This window comes from Scomber scombrus, chromosome 7 (genome assembly GCF_963691925.1).
Source record: "Scomber scombrus chromosome 7, fScoSco1.1, whole genome shotgun sequence".
NCBI classification, from domain to species: domain Eukaryota; kingdom Metazoa; phylum Chordata; class Actinopteri; order Scombriformes; family Scombridae; genus Scomber; species Scomber scombrus.
The window spans coordinates 24,892,351-24,913,578 of NC_084976.1; the positions used below are offsets into that span (position 1 = coordinate 24,892,351).

General features: G+C 36.3%; 3 protein-coding genes across 4 annotated transcripts; 1 reads left to right on the forward strand and 2 right to left on the reverse strand.

The window, feature by feature from the left end:
• Positions 1-1,925: 1,925 nt before the first annotated feature.
• LOC133983937 (C-type lectin domain family 4 member G-like) lies at positions 1,926-6,302 on the reverse strand. Its single transcript, XM_062423152.1, has 6 exons — positions 6,242-6,302; positions 4,082-4,183; positions 3,607-3,801; positions 2,834-2,988; positions 2,582-2,700; positions 1,926-2,073 (listed from the first exon to the last, which is right to left on the reverse strand). The coding sequence occupies exons 1-6, from the start codon at positions 6,300-6,302 to the stop codon at positions 1,926-1,928; spliced, it is 780 nt and encodes a 259-aa protein (XP_062279136.1).
• Positions 6,303-8,033: 1,731 nt separating this feature from the next.
• On the reverse strand, positions 8,034-12,417 carry LOC133983462 (C-type lectin domain family 7 member A-like). The gene is made up of 7 exons (XM_062422547.1): positions 11,997-12,417; positions 10,513-10,593; positions 10,310-10,417; positions 10,016-10,210; positions 9,179-9,339; positions 8,920-9,044; positions 8,034-8,211 (listed from the first exon to the last, which is right to left on the reverse strand). The coding sequence occupies exons 1-7, from the start codon at positions 12,061-12,063 to the stop codon at positions 8,064-8,066; spliced, it is 885 nt and encodes a 294-aa protein (XP_062278531.1). The 5' UTR covers positions 12,064-12,417; the 3' UTR covers positions 8,034-8,063.
• A 1,544-nt stretch (positions 12,418-13,961) lies between these two features.
• LOC133983465 (tetraspanin-13-like) lies at positions 13,962-17,809 on the forward strand. 2 transcript variants are annotated; one of them, XM_062422550.1, is made up of 7 exons: positions 13,962-14,204; positions 15,764-15,931; positions 16,035-16,115; positions 16,279-16,392; positions 16,507-16,623; positions 16,708-16,794; positions 17,715-17,809. In XM_062422550.1, the coding sequence occupies exons 1-6, from the start codon at positions 14,142-14,144 to the stop codon at positions 16,780-16,782; spliced, it is 618 nt and encodes a 205-aa protein (XP_062278534.1). In that variant the 5' UTR covers positions 13,962-14,141; the 3' UTR covers positions 16,783-16,794; positions 17,715-17,809. The 2 variants fall into 2 exon arrangements, with proteins under 2 accessions (XP_062278534.1, XP_062278533.1); XM_062422549.1 differs by having other exon boundaries at positions 13,964-14,204; positions 16,708-17,809.
• The last annotated feature ends 3,419 nt before the right edge of the window (positions 17,810-21,228 follow it).

Genomic DNA, 21,228 nt, shown 5'->3' on the forward strand with positions numbered 1-21,228 from the left:
CTCATTCAAAGGTCGAGGGCCCAATTTGTATTCCCACTGTACTTTAAGTAGGGATCATCCTATAATTTCGGTATTATAACATGTCGATAGGATTGTTAACATTATAGTATTTGTGTGTTTTTATGGACAGGTGTGGATAGTTGTTTTTTTATTTTTATTATCTGAATCCCATTTCCATACCAGCAAAAACAAATTTCAGGTCAGTTAAAGATAATGTAGATATTATGTGATTATTAAGTAAGTAAGTTTTTCTTTTAAAATGTGTTTAAAAGATTTAGTGATTAGTGAAGTGGGCAAATAATGGCTGAAGAAAGAAGTGACACTGTTTAAAAATCTGCAACTATTTAAGTCTGTTGAGCAAGAACACTTCTACTCAGAGTGCAACCAAAGATATTCTTAACACAACAATGTGAACATGTCAAATGTGAAGCTGCTACTTATAGCTCTGCCCTTTAGCAGATTTATTAGTTCAAATCACTCTTATGCCCAGTAAATGCCAAATACATCTCTGTGCTTTGGCTCCACATTAGATTACCCCTTTCTTTGCTCTCCTCTGTCTCTCTCTTTCACAAATAATTCCCTTTCAATACCTGAAAATCATCCTTCTCATAGAGAGTATGTATAAGTTACTGGAATGGAGAAAATAATGATGTTGGGGAGGAAGGACAGGAAGCTGACAGTCTGACTCAACAGCTTAGGTGATGTATTAAATGTTGCCACATGTTAAAAGGTTCAGCATAATGGAAACACTGACTGGTCATACATCCAGCTTTATGTGAAGGTGGTGGCACTGTGCATGTAAGATTAGAGGTATTACAGAGTGACAAATGTCTGATGATAAACACTCGACTTGTTGCAGAACACTTCTTGGCACATGCTGCCATGATGCAACACCAGTGTGCAAAAACAGAAGTGTTAATATGCAGTGAGTCCGTCACAAGAACAAAGCTTTGTTGCATCAGCTGTGTTCATCAGTGTGCAAATATTTGGTGCGGATGTTGCACCTGTTTTAAAACGTTTTGAATTTTAATTTACTGGTTGTTCCTCGCACCCACCCAAAATAAACAATGATGTTGCATTTGAAGTAGTGGCTCCAAAACGGCTTCTCTTCCTTTAGGCTTACAATCTGCATCCAATTTTTTATAAAGCAACTGAAAACCCACCTGTTTAAATTGGCCTTTCTCTTACATTAAAATGTTTTAGTGCTTGTTTCTCTTGTGTGCTTCCTTTTGAGCTCCTCCTCTGTTCGCCTGTGTTTTTGCTTATTTGTTACGTATATTTTTCTGGTCTTCTACGTTTTAATCTGTTTTTTGTTGGGTTTTTTTGGCTTCTGTCACATTGGTTGTATGTTATTATTGCCATTGTTTTTTTAATATTAGTTTTTTAAATGTATTATAATAATAATAATAATAATAATAATAATAATATAATAAGTATTATTATTAAAGGTTGTTGATAACTATTCATCATAATTTAAAGGTTATTATTACACTTGTTGAATTCACAAGCAAATCAAAGCTAACAAGGATGGGGTTTTTTGTGTGTTTTTTGTGTTTTCTCTGTATATATCATCAATCCTAAATGCTCTTAGAAAGCAGTTGTATTTACAGGCCCTGGCTGCTTCCTGGATATTCTCAGTTTTGTTATCATTTCGTGAGATTATACATTTCACACTTTTAGTCAAGTTAGATAAATATCCAGAAAAACATCCGACAAAGCAGCTGATAAAAATGATAAAAGTAGTATATTATATTATAATAGTAGGTAGACAAAATGATGAACACTTCCTACCATTTCAGGAATAATAAACTATTGTTTTCTGTTTTTATGGGTTCCAAAATCAGAAATACAGTTTTGAAGACGTATTTTTCTAATCAACAAAAGCTTATAGTAAGAATATGTTCAGAAAACAAAAGCAGTGATGACTAATCTGACCTTATCAGGACTTTGGTCTCACAGATAAATATGTTCTCCATTATACAGGGTGCTGGGTCCCAGCTGGCTGTAACATTTCTCCCAGGTATCATCAGTACACATTGACCATGTTTATTAAGTTTCTCCATCAACCAGTACCTTGAAACACAGAACATAGATATGAGTACCTTTATAACATCTTTAAAGCAGAAAAAGGTGCTTTACATGCAGTCAAACTGAATAAATGAAAAGGGAAATAAAAATAAGACTGGATAGGATAAATATAAAATTATGCAAAAACCAAATGGCATGATAATCATGAAGATTCTCTTTTGTCCGAGTTAGTAAGATGTCTAGATGTCACTTAAAAAACTAATTGATACATCTTGGGGGTTTTATCCTGATAAAAGAAATGATCTGACATAAACTATATCAGACTAATTCTTTCCTGACTTTGGAAACAGCTGGTGGCAAAAATCACAACAACTTAGTAAATGACTTAAGAATTTGAATATAAGAATTGAATATACAAAGAAAAAAGTAATAAAAAGAGAAGAAAAAAAACTAATCCTGTCACTGAATGTGCGTTAAGTTGGTCAGTGTCATCACATTGTGGTGAGGAGGCTTAGGTGAATTAAAATACTAATAAGGAAAAAGGCTTTCTTACTGTAGAGTGTCATTACGTCCGTCAACCCAGAGCCAGTTGTGTTCATCAGTTTCCTGTAACCCGATCCAGTATCCATGATATATGCCGGAGTAAGACTTGGTGTGATTACTGATGAATTCCTGTAAATGACACCGTAACAGAACAAGATACAAGGCTGTAATATGAATGTTTTCTGTTGGTTTCGTACTCAGCTCTTTAACTCCCATGCAATCTCTGAATGTCAGGTTAGTTACTATGTTTCTCAAATCTCACCTGTTCTTGCAGGCTGTCAATAACAACCAGATCTGCATTTTTGTCTTGGCAGTACCCTCGGCTGTTTTGCCATGTCTTCCAATTAGCGTTTGGATCTTGGAACAGATAGCAATTTTCCTCGAACTGAATCCAGTCTTTTAGACATGGCTGACACTCTGCATTCATGAAAGATTATAAAGTTCAAGATTAGAATCAAAGTTATTTTAAATGACAAATGTAGAGAAATCACAAAAGACACAATGTTACATATAAAAAGTGCATTAAAAGTTACATTTAAAGTGTCACATGTTACATTTAAATACCAAATACCAAACAAATTAGTTTTAGACATTAATGTAATTGCTTTAAATAATAATTTGCACTTCATTTAATGTTGTGATTTGGTAGAAAATCTAAAAATGTAAGTCATTTGACAGTTTTTGTCCTTGTTACTTCTAACTCTTGCTTATGGTATCTTTTTAGTATTCTGTTTCTTATTTGTAATCCATGAGTTTGTTTTATTTAATACTATATTTACAGTTTCAATAAGATTTCAGATGGCTGGCTTCTGTCTGCAACCTTTATTGGGAATGTGTTTAGCTCACTGCATAGCTATACATCTCCAGAGCATTTAGGTTACTCTCTTCCAAGAGTATTGACATACATGGAGGAATCACCATACTGTTAGTCAACTATGTGTACCTCTCAAAAAAATCTATCTATCTGTAATAAGCCAATATTTGTGAGTTAAGAGCCAGACTTACTGAACCGTCAATAAAGAGAGAAATACTCACTCTTATCAGGGCAGCGTTCATTTACTGGAAAGGTGTTAAAATTCAGGATGACTCCCAATGTCCAGTTGAGGTTGTCTCTGTCTCTTCTCAGTTCCTCTGTATTGTTCTCTAAAATGCTCATCTGCATGATCAGCTGCTGATTTTCTGCTGATTTTCTGCTGAGGTTTGCTCTCTGTTCGTTCATTACCACGCTGACTATAGTGAGAGTGGTGGAAAAAGACACAGCACAACGATCAATAAGTAGGTGCATTTAGTTTTTTATCAGAGAAGATAAAACACAGTGTCCGGAATATAAATCAATACTGTTCATGAAAGCTACAGAGCACTGAAGTCCAGTAACAAATACATAACACACACAGGGAATAAAATTAAAAATAATAATACATAGGTATCACCACTTGGCTGGTCTAAATCTGTTGAATGCTGCTATAATTATTCATTGAAATGTACAAGAGTGCGACGGATTGAAACTCACTGTAGACGATGCCACTGATGGCCCCCATCAGAAGGACACAAAGGATCCCCAAACACACCGCCGACACACAAAAGAGTCGAGAGCGTGCAGCTGCTTCACCACCTGCTTGTAAATGAGAAAACATGTATTCTAATCACAATTGCTTTCATAACTCATAACTCATTGTCATTTTGTCAAACATTGGTAATAGAATGTAAAAATGAGCTGATAATACAACAACAGTGTGCCTGTTTTTACAAACAACTGTGACTATTATGTCCAGTATATATTCTCACATAGGATACATTTATATAATTATTGTAGTTTTCAGGTACTTTTGTTTTAGGTACAAAATTCAAAATACCAGAAGCACCATTTATCCAAGTTAGATGTGGTCAAAAGGATGGAAACATGATTTTAAAAAAGGCCGATTTATCTTTATTTGGTTTAATTTGTTTGTAATGTACTCCGTGTTTGAGCTTTTGTCCCCATAATGATAATTTCTCAATATCATGAAGTGTGAATATGTAAAAACTCATGAATAAACACATATGATCTGGTTTATATGTTGTACATCTTGACTGATCAAGATGAAAATAAGTCTAATAACTTACTCGGTGCAGCAGTTGCAGGCCCCTTAGATTTGACTTCAGAATAAACTGATGGCTCCTCTTTTTTCTCTGGATGGCAGCAACAACAACATTGATAAAATTATAGGAGGCAAGTTAATTGATAGTGAGGTTTCTTCACAAATTAAATGACATGATAAGGGACTCATTTTTAAGTATGGATTTTGTTTTTATTCTTTCTGGTTCTGTGTGGAGTAATCATTATTCCTCTATTGATTTGATGCACTTTCACCAACTGTGTAATAAGATTGCAAATGCAGTACTACAGTGATCATGTGCACTAATTTAAGCTATTTAATAAAGTACTCCAATTTTGCATTGCATAAAACATAATATTCAGTCACAATGGATAGTTTTGTGTTTTTTTAAAGTATCAAAATGAATGCAGCAGTACCAGGCAATATATATTTTTTATTATTTCTTCTTCCTTGTCCAAACCTGGTGCAACATTACCAACAAGCCAACTCGACCCGCAACAGGTCAGTCAGGCAGCTAATGTAGCCTCGATCAGCTAACCTCAAGCAGAGATGAGAAGCAGGCTACAAAGGTCACCTCATCTCTTTCTTTTCTATTACTCCACACTCCCAGATTTGTTTAATTTTCAGCCTTAACTGACACTAACTCAAGTGACATCATTTGGGCTAATCGATCATATTTCTCTCTCTGAGGCCATGAAAGTGTAGTTGTACTTCCCAAAACTTGTAAACAGACAATGATGCATAAATTTAGCATACAATTAGTGGTTATTAGTTCTCCTTCAATAATTTCTGGTTCTCTTCACATTGTTCTCATCACATACAGATGGTTTGCCCAGAATTTAACACAAATCTCTGCTCACATTGTGAGTTGGATCAAAATCACATTGTGAGAACATGAGGAGGAAAAAAACTTTTGACTTAAAATAAAGTCACATATAAAGTGACAAAGGCTCGGCAGAGAGAGCAGAATGTGCAGCTGTGTAAGGGTGTGTGATTGAAAGATGAGAAAATATAAAAAGGTGTGTTAACAGGTAAATATTACAAGTCTAAGTGTAATGTCGATTAACATCTACAACCTGATAATAATAGGTCAGTTATAAGCTGTAAACAACCAAAAATATGTAGCATGTGTGAATTTATGATTTGATTCCTTGAAAAAAAAAGTAATTTTTCCTTCTCCTGTCTTAATCGAGTTTTTTTTGTTGTTCCAAAAAAGTGCCGTTGAACTAGTGTACACTGGATATCATGACAGGGCAGTTTAACAAACAAGATGAACAACACATTTTTTAATTTGTGATTCTTAAGCACATAACCCTTAGAAAGATATTAAGTAGTCTATAAAGTCAAAGTCAAAGTCATTTTTAATGTCAATTCAGCAATATGTACAGGACATGCTGAGGATCGAAATTACGATACTCTCAAACCCCAAGGGTGCAAAATACATCAAATAAATAGATATGTTTAAAAATATCTAAAATATACATAGTACATGTTAAAAAAGGACAGATAATAACTTTTTCTAGACATTTTGAATTCCAGTGACATTTGCTTTGAATAAAGCAGTCGTCACTTACCTGCTAGAGGTGGATGACTGTTTTTGAAAACCACTGAAGAATAATTGATCTCTTCCTCCATCCTAAAATGTCACGCTGAACTTGCCTCAGTGCAGACAACAAGAGCAGATGTTAACAGACACTGGTGCTGATGTTTAAAAGGTGCCATTGAACAAACCTTGGAGAAGGACAAACAAATGGTTCCTCTTCCTCTAACTACTCACAAGTTTCAGCTTCTGGGTTTGCATTACGGCACATTTTGTTGGGACACCTCATTATAATGATGACAGAGGTCCAAAGTGGCTTTGTCACAAGATCTGTATAATATGTGTATGCTATATCGTCTGTTCTTGGAAGTATGTCTGTAACAAACAAATGTACACACCGCTGTGATGGAAGAAGTTGACACATTTAAGAGTGGCCTGATACTGAAGTTAACCTTTACTTAATATTTGAAGGGGAAACTTCACTGAGAGGAAGTCTGTCTTTTGCAGCAACACTCTGATCACAGTCAAAGTTACGCACATTCACACCTGGAAGTTGCCCAGTACAACCACAGTCTGACCTGCTGGTTACTGAGCAACCCCACTGGAGCACTTGGTTGGGGGTCTTGTGCAAGGGCATCTCAGTGGTTGTAATGAGGAAGTTGCAAGTTTTTACTTTCCCCACTCAGATTGATCCTGCTGTTCTAGTGATTGAACTGTCCGGTCACAAGCTTCTCTAACCTTTAGGACACCTTTCCCCCCTGCTGACCTGTCAGATTTATTTCTGCCGGGTTAACTCCAATCTAAAAAAGTACCAGAAAAAGTACAAGAGAGTGAAATACCTAGGCAGAAATATACATGTACACACACACACACACACACACACGCACACACACACACACACACACACACACACACACACACACACACACACACACACACACACACACACACACACACACACAAATCCTACACATGTTCATATATACACATACACATTCATTCATCACCTGTGTCCCCATACTTACATAATGATACATTTAATTTCTACTCAAAGATGCTTTACACAATAAGTTAAACACATCCTTGGCAACAAAAAAACCCACACTAAAATCAGAGGTACCCCAGTAGGTTAATCGCACATTAAAAGCGTTTCTAAAAAGGTGAGTTTTGAGTAACTTACATTTAAATGTTGTCATTTTGCAGATGCTTTTATCCAAAGCGACTTACAAGCAAGGCCAGACGATCAATTAGAGGACTCAAAATGAGCTATGATACAAATTTTCAAGTTTATTTATTTATTTTTTTACTTTTATTTTTTTAATCATAAAAGTAACAACTGGAAGTACACAAGTGCATTACAAATACCATAAACAACAAGAAAGTAGTGCAGCAATAAACAAAGTGCTTTGGGGCTAATATATACATACATCTACTACTGAATCCTTGGCCTTTGGAGGTGGCAGGTCTGATACTGTTGAGTTTATTTTCTGGGTAAATTGTCAAAATAATGAAGAAGAAAGAGGAGTGTTCTGAGTTTTTGGACATCAGTGGTTTGTTGATTAAAACTGATATTATTGAGAGTCTATAATGAGTCCAGGGTAGTAGGAAGCTGTCGATCTGTGCAACTGGTAGTTTTCAGTACAGTACAGTGGGTGTTTGTTGGGTCAATGATCAGCAATATTTCTGACACTGCGACAATACACAAGCTGTCATCATAGCAGTAATAGCTATTGCTGCACTAGTAACACTACTAATATTAGAATTATAACTATCAGAGGAGATATATTTATAATACATAAATAGTTCAATAAACAAAAAACAGCTGCCATTGATGGATGGATGGATGAATGAAAGTCCTAATCCGGTTTTATCAAGGTTCTTGTTTCACAGATCCTGCGGTTCCTCATGTCACAGCTTGCCATGTTCCAGTTGGCCAGTGGATCTGCACCAGACAGAGTTAGAGCACAGCGACCTTTGTAGCCAATTTGTTTTGCTATCCAGTACCTAGTGCAGAAAAAAGCAACATATCAGTTTTTGTCTCAGTTTGACACTTACGTTGTTGTTCAGAGACCCTATGTGGTCAGAACATTGCCTTTTTCAGTCAGTAATAAAAAGACTTGGGGAGCTATAATCCAGTGTGGGGACACTCTACTTTTTACCACCTTTGATCCAAACCACTCTTATGTCTGTCTGTTAAATATGAAGCTACTGTGCAGTTGGGAGTTGGTTAGCTTAGCATTGTGTGAAGGCTTAAAGCAGAGGGAAAATAGAAAATTTGAAAGGTAAAAAGCACTAGCTACAGATCACGAATACAGATGTATTTGAGAAATTGTCATTTCGGGTAAGGGATGAGGAACAGTAGTAAAATCCTACTACTATAATTTGTTTTATGGTTTTTGGATGAAGCAAATATCAGCTTGTTTCAGACAGAGGCTGAAGTGAGGGGACAGTGATAAATAAGATTTTTTTTTTTTTTAACTGTCTTCTTTTTTTTGGAAAAAGACAGATTAGTCATTTCCCCCTTGTCCAATTGTCTTCATGCCAATTGCTGGTTGTAGCTTCATATATAGAAATGAGAGTGATATCAAACGGTTCATCTACTTCAACTTTCAACTCTTGGCAAGAAACATACCCACCAGGTTTGTTTAGCTAATAAATGTGATCATGATTTATTGAGGTTAAAATAACGTGTGTGCCTGTGAGTGCGCTTACGTCACAGTGAAGTTGCTTCCGTCTATCCACGTCCACGTGTCACTCATCGTACTCTCCCTGCTCAAGCCAATCCAGTAGCCGTGTTTTTCATCTCTGTATTGTTTGGTGTGGTTATTGATGAATTCCTAAATTTGTAATACAGCTGTTAATTATCTAGAATAAGTAAACTCTAACAATACATTTTGAATTCAAGTAGCAGTAAAGCTTTTGTGGGATTTCAATACAAGCAAATCAATTTAAATCATAAAATCAGTTTTACCTGTTCCTCTTGGCTTCCAATCACCACTAGATGTGCGTTCCTTTCTCTGCAAAAATCACCGCTTCCCCACCAATCCTTCCAATCATAGGAACGATCAGATGACGTAAACAGGTAACAGTTTGACTGAAACAGCACCCAGCCATCCAGACAAGGTTTACACACTGTTAAACAAGACAGAGACAACAAATTCGCAATCATAATCACAAAGGTTATTAGATTCGATTAGATTAAATTCAACTTCAATTTCATCACACAGTAAGTAAGTATTATAAAATTAAAGAAAATATATAATATCTATATATCCTTGACTTTCCTCATGTATCCTTTTGTTTAACTGGGCAATTCCACTGAAGTAAAAAGATTCACTCTATGGAAGATGAGTCATGACAATAAACAATGGTCAAGAGCAAAAATAAAATTATGTACAAATTAAGAAAAATGGCTACATGTTTAAATAAATAGCTCTCAAATTAGTTAATGAAAGCTTAAGACTTTTCTGTTAGCCTCTGTCTTTTATTAAATTTCAATGTGGGACTATTTATTATTTATTATTATTATTATTTATATGTACTACTTCTGTATACTGTACTGCTGTGGTTCTCCGGTTTTCTGTTTTATTCTATTTTACCTTATTTTATCTTCTATTTTAATTTAATCCTTTTTATCATTTTATATTGCATTGTGTTTCTTCTCTTAATGCTCTTCATATTTTATGGCATTGTTGTTGAATGGTGCGTTAAAGTCTCAGTGGATCAATAGAGCCACAGGAGTGGGGACAGAGTCAACACCTTTTCTTTCTCTCTTTTTCATTTTGCATGATGTATACAATGTTTTCACCTTTCTGTGGACAGTGAGCTCTCACTGGAAAGTTTTCATATTCAAGGATGGCTGCCATGGTCCAGTTGAGTCCGTCTATTTCTCTCGTCAGCTCCTTTGTCTGTCTCTCCAAGTCAGTCTTCTCTGTCCCCAGCTGCAGATTCTGCGCTGTTAAGTTGGTGTTTTCTCTGTGTTTCTCTGAGATGACTGTGTTGACTGCAGTAAAGGATAAAACAGTTACTGTTGCGCTCACTCGTTACTATCAAACTGCCTTGAAAGTCCTTCTACACAGATCGACAGACAGATAAAACTTACAATGGATGCTGAGAGCGATGATGACTGACACCAAGATGACACAAATAATGCCCAAAGCTGCTGCCACCAGATTGAGAGGAGTATGAAGTGGTGCTTTCTTTTCATTTACTGAAAGAAAAAAAATCTTTTTATTATACTATTTTTTAGCAGGTAGTTTTTTTTTTGTTTCTTTCTTTTTAAAATCATGATAAACCACAAATAACCTTGTATCACAGGAATTGTATCCCATGTTTGCTCCTCAGTCTTCACTTCATCATAGATTATTTCCTGGTCATTGGGTTTCTCTGCAAAAACACAGAAGAGCATCAAGGAAATTAAAACTTTAAAGTAACAATATCAAAGATCTCTGTTTCATTTCTTTTGGCGGCACTGATGGTGATAAGTGGTAATTGCAGGTGTGTTTTTGGACCTCACTTCCCAGAGGTCCAAACAGTGTCACCTGTGTGACGTCAATGACTGTTTACTCACAACACTAGCAGAGATCGGTAAAAACAGTAGTCTGTTGCATTAGTGCCACCCACCCTCTCTGACGGCCCAACCAGTGCTGGGTGAGGTAAAATCTGTCACTAACTGTGCGCTGCTTGTGATTTTTCCAGGGAAAAATAAATGTAATGTAAATGTAAACTAGCTACTCTGGAAAAATGTCAAAATCATGTCATGCCCACTGTGGTTACCAATTAACCATAGAAATAAGAAAAATACACTAAATACTGTCGAGCCATAGAGTAGAAAACAAATTGCACTTTTGTAACAGTTAATAAAGGGTTTATGGTGCACTATACAGATTTTGTTTTGTTTGGCTAAGAACTGTTTAAACCTATAGACCTTTATCTCCAATTTTTGTGGAGATACAAGGCTTTGTCAGCAGTTTCAAACACTTCAGTCATGGCATCATGGGAATAGTCATATTGAATATTCACTCAGTGTAAACATCATACTGTACATCAATGTCAGTGAAGTGTTTGGACACAGATACAAAAGTGATGCCATCACAGTGGAAAAAAGTTTTTTCTGAAACAATAGAAACGTAAGGGAAAGAGATTAGCACATTTTTATGGAAGTATTGCAATGTTTGTTACCCCAACAGCAGGATTACTAAAGTTGTACTATATGTGCAATAATACATTTAGACTTTTATTCTAAAGTATGCCAGCGGTGAAGGCCGAATTCAGATATTCAGTTAGATAAAAGTAGTGATGCCACAACATAAAAATGCTTCATTACCAATAAAAGTCCCACATCTTAAATCGTCAAACATTTTTAGTAAAATGTACTTAAAGTTACAAAAGTAAGAGTACTTATTATGGAGCACAATGACCACTGTCAGTGTTAAATTATTATATATTAATTGATTACTGATGCATTACTGTGTAGGCATGCATTTCAAGGTTTTAGTTATGGTAATAGTTTAATGTAGACAGCGGATCATATTTCATGAGTAGGTCATATGTTTGTATGTAAAACATTAATCTACAAATAGTAACTATATTAAATAAATGTAGTGAAGCAAAAAGCAACATTTACCTCTTAAATGTAGTGGATTAGAAGTTTTAAGTAGGAGTAAAATAAAAATACTTAAGTAAACCTCAACCTGTGCTCAAGTACCTAAAAATCCAACGAGACTCCATAGATACATAATCAACTAATAATTCAAGCTGGGCTGTTTAAAAAAAAGTATATGACTCACCCAGTGTAGAAATGTTTGTCTTGAATATCACTGTTGCGTAATTCAGTTCATCCTCCATTATTTTCATTTCAATTTGTTATTAACCGCAGCATTCACTTTTTCTCAAAGACAGCGAGAAGAGCTCTAACTTCTGTGGCTTTAGTGAAGGTTATTGTGAATGAGGTTTTCAGTCAGTGAAGCCCAAGATGAGAAGTTATACTGCCTGAAGTTCTTCTTTTTTGACGGAATGATGTAAGACAGGCATGTTGTGAACCTTTGGTCTAGTGCTCTTGACAGGCACATTTTGGACGGAGGGGAAGTGCTGTGCTGACTCATGATTTAACACATCCTGGAGTTTGTGATATATAAATAAATATATAGATATATAAATTAGATTAAATTGTCTTGTCTTGATTTGACTGACGTTATTGTTACAAGTTAGTAATGAAAAGTCATGTTTTAACACCGATTTGCTCACTAAATATACTGTAGATGAATCAGAAATTAGAAACAGGTTATTGCAAAGTAAGTCTTCTTTGGTGTTGTGGTAAAAAATGTAAAGGAATTAGAAGAGAAAATACAACTACTAATACAAAACAAGAGAAAAAACAATCCAATCCTCAACTAATATGAGAAAATAACAATAAATAATTTTGTGGAAAATCTCCAAAAAAATATTAATAAGTCTGACAATGAATCTTAAAAAGAGGGATTAGAAAATGTGACCCAGGCTGATGAAGATAAACTGGGATCGGGAGGAGTGCAGTGATGTTCAGACTACTTTTTTGGACTTGAACTTTACGTCCTCTTCAAGGCTGGATTACCAACCTGGCAAACTGGCTATAGACACCCAAGGGCCCCAAAACCCCCCAGGTATATGCCATATCGTTTGGGTCTATATCATTTGATTAATCTCAAATTTGTTAGGAATTTATAATACTGAAGTACAATGTGAACTATGACAGGTCCTCCATCCTCAATCTTGTGGCCCTGTTCTTGAAGAAGGACTCCGAGTATAAAATGGTAAAAAGTAAAAAGAAGTGCTGATCAGTATTCCCTGAATCCCAAATTAAGATATTCAGATGACTTGTTTCGTCTGACCAACAGTCATACCAAACTAAGGATGTTTAGTTTACTATCATGGAAGATGTTTGGCATTTTTGACTTATCGATTAATTATCTAATCATTTAAGCTCTAGAGTACTGCCATGTATAGTGGGCCGCTACAGTCAATAGGGGCCCAATAACAAACTTTTGCAGCAGGGCTCCTTGCTGAAAAACTGCAGTTTTCTCTACATGCTAAAAGCAAGTTTTTCTATTTTGTCAAACTATTCTCATCAAACCATTCGGTGACCCCTCATGCTCTGTCATCCTGGAAGAAACCACTCCCATCAGGATAGAAATATTTCATCATAGGATAAAGATGATCACTCAGAACAACTTTTTATTGCAGTGGACCCAAACCATACCAGCAAAATGGCCCTCACAGCATTACAGAGCCACCAGATCCCCTCACTGTAGGGGTCAAACATTCAGACCTGGCTGGACCTGTTTTTCCTTTAATTTGTGCCCCGTCTAGTCAACTCATGAAGAACCTGTATTACCTATTTGTAGCCATCAGAGTGCACTGTAGAGACATTAACTGCAATCATGATGTGGGAACAATGATTAATCTGTCATTCAAGTGAGGTAAACACAAACTCAAACATCTTTTAAACACGTTAATATTATTATTTTTTAAAGTTATTATCTTATATAGACTATAAAATGACTGGATATCATTTTATGTTTTCACTAACAACTTTCTGAAAAACATAGAATATGTATATCCAATCAAACATGTCATCATAAAGTTATACTGCGTGTAATAGGTCATTTTTGTAACCTTTCACCTGCAACTCAGTGATCTCAGTTAATTGTGATTGAAAAGTACTTATCTGCTGGAAAGATAACGAAAAAAATGAGTCATACGTGAAAGAGGCAGCTGGCAAATCAGCGTACAGGATCTCTTGAGGAAACGCTCCCTGCCTCGTTTCCACCTGCAGATTAAACACCACGCAGCTCAAAGAGTCTCACCACTGTGACTGCATGAGTCCCACTGAAAAAAGCTGCACAAGTAGAAATATATCTTTATACCGTGAGGATTAACCGACCCGGTGAGCAGCGATGGTTTGCGGCGGATTCGTTTGCACCAAGAATGCCCTCTGCGCTCTCAATATACTTTATGTTGTAAGTAGGAGTTTACTGCTTTTATAAAACCGCATTTAACCGAAAACTAGTCCCAAAAACAAGCCTTTCTGCTTCTGTCTTGACTGTGACTCAAAAATGCCACTTGCCACTAGTTTAATACAAAGATAGATTTAGATGTTTTGGAGGTTTTCTGTCCGGTTTGCTTGTTTAAATGGCACACAGGCAGGTGCTGGTGGTAAATGATTAGGCCCAGTAAATGACAGCTAAATGATGTCCGCAGGGCTGGTTTTTATGGCTTTACTCAGAGATATGATAAATAAACTGTGTCTGCCGACAAAGTATTAAGAACAAACAATATGTCAACATTTTAAACCTTCTTTTTTAGTTGTTGTTAAAGACACCACGAGGCACATCGATAAAAATTAATTTATTTCTCATAATGTTTCTCAATTATATTTTATAGTAATTCTGAGGCTGCTGTACATGGGAGGAAATGTTACTGTTATCCTCTGTTCGTCATATTTCAATGAAGTAGTGAAAATAAAACATTGATATATCCAACTTAAAGGCATCAGTTTTAATATCAAATCCAGTTTCCTTTATCAGGATGTATAATAACCAAGTCACCTGGATTACCTCATAGACAAATACATTTATTATAAAAATCCACAAACATTAATTATTAAACACCCAAATCGATTTATTGTCAGCTTCAGGTGGATATTACAGCTCAAATAGTGTCACTAAAAGCAAATTTATTTCAATACAGAGATTAGCTTAGTTAACAGTTTTACCTTCCCCTATAGTTTAATCAAGGCCATAGGTTTGGTTTCAGACATGGGGAGACACAATTAAGTCAGAGGTTCTTTAAAAAACAAAACAAAACTGTGAGTTTAAATATGGCCGTTGTCACGGTGCGACCAAAGATGGCCTGATATAAAATTCTGATAGTATCAGAAATTAAGGATAACCATCTCATAATATGATAGCTGCTATGACCTACGTCTACTAACTAACCAACAGGAATGCAGCATTAAATGACGCACTGATTAAAATCAATGATGGAGGTAAAATGACTAAAATAAAAATGTTTGTGATTCCAACAAAAAAGAAAATGTTGAGTTGTTGCAGCAGAAACCTTGTTTGTATGATGTGTTGTCCAGCTGTTATCATGACAGTGCCAAGAAGGGATTGATTCTTGCTGAGTTTCATTTACCACTATAAAGATTGATAAAGATGGATGATGCATGCTGATGATGTTTACTTGTATATTGACTTGTGTTGTAGCCTACGATTTAGTAGGTGTGATCATTTTACAGTTCACATACATCAAACTTGATGTTGTACACAAGTTTATTAGACCCATGTCGCACAGTGTGGCTTGCAATAAACGTATACGATTGCTGAAATTTCATGGTCTGTAGGTGCCCTTAGAGTGCCAAAAGAAAGCTGATTTCTACCCAAACCAAAATGCTTTCAACCAACGTGCATGTCAGCAGCGTTGACCTTCCTTGACACACTGTGGCTTTTAGAAAGAAGATATCGATTTTGCTTCCTCATTCTCTCATACCAACATTATTATTTTTCTTCCCCCTCAGCTGGTGAGTCTGCTGCTCGTCGGAGTGGCAGCCTGGGGGAAATGGTTCGGCCTGGTCTCCAGCATCAATGTGGTGGCAGGGGTCATCGGGGTGGGTATCTTCCTGTTCCTGGTTGCTTTTGTGGGGCTTTGCGGAGCCCTGAAGCACCACCAGGTCCTGCTCTTCTTTGTATCCTTTAGATTCTCTGTGTGGTTTGTTTGCTTGTTGGAACATATAGAGAAATGTTTTCAGGATTATTCATCAATTGTTAACTTCCTAAACTTTGTGCCAGTACATGATTATCCTGTTCATAGTGTTCGTTGTGCAGTTCTCTGTGTCCTGTGCTTGCCTGGCTCTCAATAAAGACCAACAGGTATGTTTATCTTGTCTTTGCTTAACTACATAGGCATACAAGTTATTTTGGCTCACACATTATAGTTTAACTCATAGGAACATGAATATTATCATATGTGTTTAAGGACCCTAACAGCGTAGATTTTCCTCATGCTTTTTAAATAAATGCGGCTTTTACACAGGATCAACTCCTTGAGGTTGGGTGGAACAAATCTGAGGCGACTCAGAGGGACGTAGAGAATACACTCAACTGTTGCGGCTTCACTAATTTCAACCCCAATGGCACATGTGCTGCCGTAAGTAAACCATTTGTATTCTCTTTTTTCTTCTCAGCATCGACCACAACTTGAATTCCACTCATGTCTCTGGTGGCTATTGTATTTTTTCTCTTATACTTCCTCTTCCTCCAGATATGCTTCAAACAAGAACATCCGTCTTGTCTCACTTGCTCAACCACCATCCAGAAGTATACAGGGGAGGTGCTACAGTTTGTCGGCGGTCTCGGACTCTTCTTCAGTTTCACGGAGGTGGGTCAAGTTTTATGGCAATGATGCTAACATGAAAAGTTTTAATGTAAATTCAGAACACTGCTAATTTTTCTTTCCTTTCAGATCCTTGGAGTTTGGCTGGTTCACAGATTCAGAAATATGAAAGATCCCCGATCAAATCCCAGCGCCTTCCTATAACCACATAACATTGTAATAATTACATTTTAATAAACCAAACCTTGCATTGCAGAATAATTTTTTTTTCTCAGTCACACTTATCTGTATATTTGTTTGTATTTAATATTTGCTGCTGAGTTAGTTTCAAGAAATCATGCAATTTATTTGCTGTTGTATCAATGCTTTTGACTAGACTGTGAAGATTAATTGAACATTTTTGGGAAATATGCTTATTTGCTTTCTTGCTGAGAGTTTGATGAGAATATATCATCTGTGTCGATGTGGTAAATGTGAAGCTACCGGCAGCAGCAGGTTAGCTTAGCTCAGTATATAGACAGGAAATAGGTGGAAACACTTAGACTGGAACTATCTGAAGGTTCTTTTAGTTAGTGAGCTTTAGTGGTGCAATGTTGTTACCTACTGACAGAGCCAGGCTAGCAGTTTCCCCATGTTTCTAGTCTTTATGCTAAGCAAAGCTAAATGGCTGCTTGATACTGAAGAGCTTCTAAATGGCTTAATATTTATCACACAGATACGAGAGTGGTTGGCAGGCCTTTTTCATAGCAGACATTTTGACTTGTCATAGTAGGAGAAACATATTACAAAAGCACATCATTACACAGCAAATTGAAATTAGGCAATCTTTAAGACATATTTTTGTCATGTCATAAAGGCCTGTTGTTTAGTTTAACCCCCAGCAAGACAAAAAAATAAGTGTATTTCCCTAAATTTCGAACTATTCCTTTAAGTGAAACCTAACATGTGTCACATCTTTAATTCTAATCTGCCTCAAAGTGATAGACGTTAACAGCAGCTGTGTATGCTCACCACACACACTCCTTATGCAAATAGAGTGCAGGCTGTTGCACCATGCTGGCTTCATGACTGTTCTCACTACTCCATTCCCAGGCTAACTACTCATGGCTGACCACATATATCTGTGTGTTTTGCAGACAGTGGATTTGGGTGTTGTATGTCCAAAACAGCAGGAAAAGATTAAGATCAAACATGTTAACTGTAATGCTATCATTAAAGCATTAAAGCATTATTTTTGCTCTTTGTTTTTTGTTGAAATGCCTTCATACTAAATCGTGTTTCATCATATTAATCAGTCTTTTTACTTTTTTTTGTCCAAAATAAACATGCAGATTCACAGAACGTGACATGGTAAGTGTATTTGTGCTTTGCTAATCAGATCCAGCGCTGATAGAGAGGCGTGTTTTCACTCAGGAGTTGGCAATCAGGGCCCACATGACTCGCTCACATTCCTCACCTCAAAACAGGATGCCAACCAGGAACTGTGCTCGCTGTTAAGTTTCCTCTGAATGTCTAACAAAGTCATTGGGCAGTCCAACCTGTTCACCAAGGTAACTGAACTCACACAGCTCATCTGCTGCACTGCCAACTGTGAAATGAAAATCATTGTTTGCTCAACACTTTATTAAGATCAGTGTGTTTATTTTATTAACAGATTGTTCTGTTCAGCATTGATAAAAAAAGGAATATATCTAAGTTTATTGTTGAAAGACAAACCTACTGTCTGGATTGTTTTCTAGTTGAAAAGTCTCTTGTCTGGTAGTGCAGCGATTCAAATAAAAATACAATATATATTACATAAAGATGTTTGTGTTTTTTAAATTCATTTGTCTCATTTGGTGTTAAAGCAAGGACAGGTTCACAAAAAGTCAGAGATGAGAGATGAGATATCTTTAACTTTCAAAGTTTTTTCAGTTCATTCCTTCCATTAGGGAAGATACTATTTGAAACGAGATCTTTCAAGCTGAGTTTAAACATGCAGCACTGTTAATGTTAAAATGTCCTGTGAGTTCTGTATTGATGTGTGACCAGAGAGCAGAGCTAATGGGGGGATTTTTGCAGTAGAGGTGTATAGAGACCAATACAATGCTGCTCCTTTTGTTTGGTTATAAAGTAAACACACATTTTGATGTAAATTCAAAAGGCTTTTAGGTGGAGGGAGAGTGTTATGAACCTCATTCGGGGAACCCAACATTAAAGATGTAACTTCCCTCTTCCCAGCTCCCAAGAACCACCAGCAACAAAGGGTTCGCAGCCCTTTAAAGGTTTATTTTAAAATCTCTTATCTACAGGGTGGATTAACAGCAAAACATTCAACAAAAGGGAGCTAAAGCTGAGCAAGCTAAGATTATTTACCCAAACAAAAAGGAACAAAAAGATAAGTCAGTGACTCAACTCCTGACTTAACAAAAACAGATTACCATGCATATTATACAATTCTTTTAAACAAAAAACACTGTCCTCTCAGTCAGACTCCAGACTACATCATCTATATGTACATTAGAACAGTTAATAAATAAAAATTAAAGTTTCTAAAAGGTTTTCTTACTCTACATAATTTAAAATACAGATCTTTCCATAAGTTGCACATTTCTCATCTTAGAAAAAAAGAGCACTGCAGACTATTTTCATGAAAAGACTTACTGCTTGACAGCATTATTTAATAATGAGCTTTTTATTTTAAAATGCAACGATGGGTACAATTCAGTGATGAACACATACAGCGTGTCGATGCTCTGATAAACTCTCTGCATGATGTAGTACTTAATATAAAACTCACAGTCCTGGACAGGAAAAGCTTGGAAGTACTTCCAGGGTCAAATGTCATTTGGGGAGCATTAGAGAGGAAGCACAGGTGAATATGCTCTTCATGAATGTAATTGTTTGTATGTAATCATGGTTAAAAGCGTATGGTTTAACACAATTTAAGCCTTTGCCCTTGCGGACTCTTGTAGTAGTTAATGTTTATTTGATGCAGCAGGGTCAAGAATAAATAATGAAATGAAATGATCACTGATCTAGTTTGACAGGCAAACCATCTGTTGTCCATCTGAATTACTACAAAGACAAAATGTTGTGGAATTTAGTGTGACTTTCTCAACTAGAAATGCCTTATATATAAAAAAAAACTCCCTTTAACTCGCTGTGTCACCTCCTTCTGTACGATGATCAAATGACTTTATCTTTCTCTGTATTTGATGAGGAGACATTCTCCTGTCATATTAAACACACTGCGGTTGTTGTCTGCGGAGTGTTATCACATTGCCACCAGGTATTTTTTCTGCGTGGATCTTTACTGACACTGAGACATATATATTATCTTATATGTGCTTGTCAAATATTTAGACCAGTTGAAGAAAGGAAGTTGAGGGTTTTCAATACAAAGAGATGTTATCACACAATAGTTTGGCTGACAACTTCTACAAAGCCCTTCAGTGATCTCTGCATAGCTTTCCTGAATTTTCAATATTTGATGTTGTGTCAAACCTGGTGGCAAGACTCCTTCTATGATCAAACTGTCTGACTTTGGCAACTTCTAAGACAAAGTTCAAACTTGTTCTCAGCACTTTGGCCACAAATATTAACAAACCAAACTTCTTCTGTGTGACGGCTACATGGTGTACGACCTTGCATTGTTGTTTGGTGTTCTCAGAGATCTTGCCTCCTCCACATAGATCAGGCATGTCCAAACTATTCCATAAAGGGCTGTGTGCCTCCAGCTTTTTTGTTCCAACCACACGATGCGACCAATCAACTGAGTGAAGACTGAGATCAGTTGATTAAATGAGTCAATCCTGGTGTGCTCCTGCTTGGTTGAAATGAAAACCTGCGGCCACACCGCCCTTTATGGAATAGTTTGGACACCTCTGACATAGATCCGTAATTGACCTCACACCTCTGGACTGGACCCCCCAGCCATGAGGTTTATTATACTCAGAGGTCAAAGTAGACATGATACTAAAATATATCAGCTCACTGGAGGTTTAAGTAATGCAACAATAGCAATATCATACACACTTGCACGCTGCCAACTGCTCCTGGTTCTTCATCAGTTTTGCACTACACTGCCCTTTGCATTTGCAGTGTTATAAATTTGGGTTGTTTTAGTTTTATTTAAGCTGTATAGTTTCCTTTCCATTAAATAGTATTCAACAGTGTTGTATTAGTTCATTGACTTTAAACTTCAATGCTTCTGAAATTTGGGTTGGAATTTATTTATTTATTTAATTTAAATTCAGTTATGTCCCTATTCTATTTTCTATTCTGACATTACTTTTCTGATGCTGCTGTAAGATCAGAATTTCCCCCTGAGATTGATAAAGCTCATCTTATCTTAACATTACTTTTTGACAGTGTAATGTATTTCAGTATCATATGGTCACAGTCTGTCCTTCATTCTCTTTTTTATGCAGTGGACTGGACTATTTTTCACTGTCAGCACCACAGAGCAGATGAGATGCCTTTTCTCAAGATGAAGTAAAAGCTGGACAGTACAGGTTAGTCAACATCAGCTGGAGTTTCTTCAACAATGACAATGAGAATTGAGTAATGGCACAAACTAATTGGCGTTCTTGCAAAATAAAGAGTAAAATAAAAATGAAAGTCTTCAAAAAATACAGAAAGGCAGAATTGTAGATTTATAAATTCTAC

What these genes read in the sequence shown, in the direction of transcription:
- LOC133983465 (XM_062422550.1), top strand. Translation starts at nt 14,142, where the DNA reads ATGGTTTGCGGCGGATTCGTTTGCACCAAGAATGCCCTCTGCGCTCTC. An exon ending in ACCAGGTCCTGCTCTTCTTT is followed by an intron (nt 15,932 to 16,034) that starts GTATCCTTTAGA and finishes ACTTTGTGCCAG; the next exon opens with TACATGATTATCCTGTTCAT. An exon ending in TCTTCTTCAGTTTCACGGAG is followed by an intron (nt 16,624 to 16,707) that starts GTGGGTCAAGTT and finishes CTTTCCTTTCAG; the next exon opens with ATCCTTGGAGTTTGGCTGGT.
- LOC133983937 (XM_062423152.1), bottom strand. Translation starts at nt 6,302, where the DNA reads ATGGAGGAAGAGATCAATTATTCTTCAGTGGTTTTCAAAAACAGTCAT. An exon ending in CATCAGTGGCATCGTCTACA is followed by an intron (nt 3,802 to 4,081) that starts GTGAGTTTCAAT and finishes CTCTCACTATAG; the next exon opens with TCAGCGTGGTAATGAACGAA. An exon ending in TGAACGCTGCCCTGATAAGA is followed by an intron (nt 2,989 to 3,606) that starts GTGAGTATTTCT and finishes TCATGAATGCAG; the next exon opens with AGTGTCAGCCATGTCTAAAA.
- LOC133983462 (XM_062422547.1), bottom strand. Translation starts at nt 12,063, where the DNA reads ATGAAAATAATGGAGGATGAACTGAATTACGCAACAGTGATATTCAAG. An exon ending in CATCGCTCTCAGCATCCATT is followed by an intron (nt 10,211 to 10,309) that starts GTAAGTTTTATC and finishes CCTTTACTGCAG; the next exon opens with TCAACACAGTCATCTCAGAG. An exon ending in TTGGAAGCCAAGAGGAACAG is followed by an intron (nt 9,045 to 9,178) that starts GTAAAACTGATT and finishes TTACAAATTTAG; the next exon opens with GAATTCATCAATAACCACAC.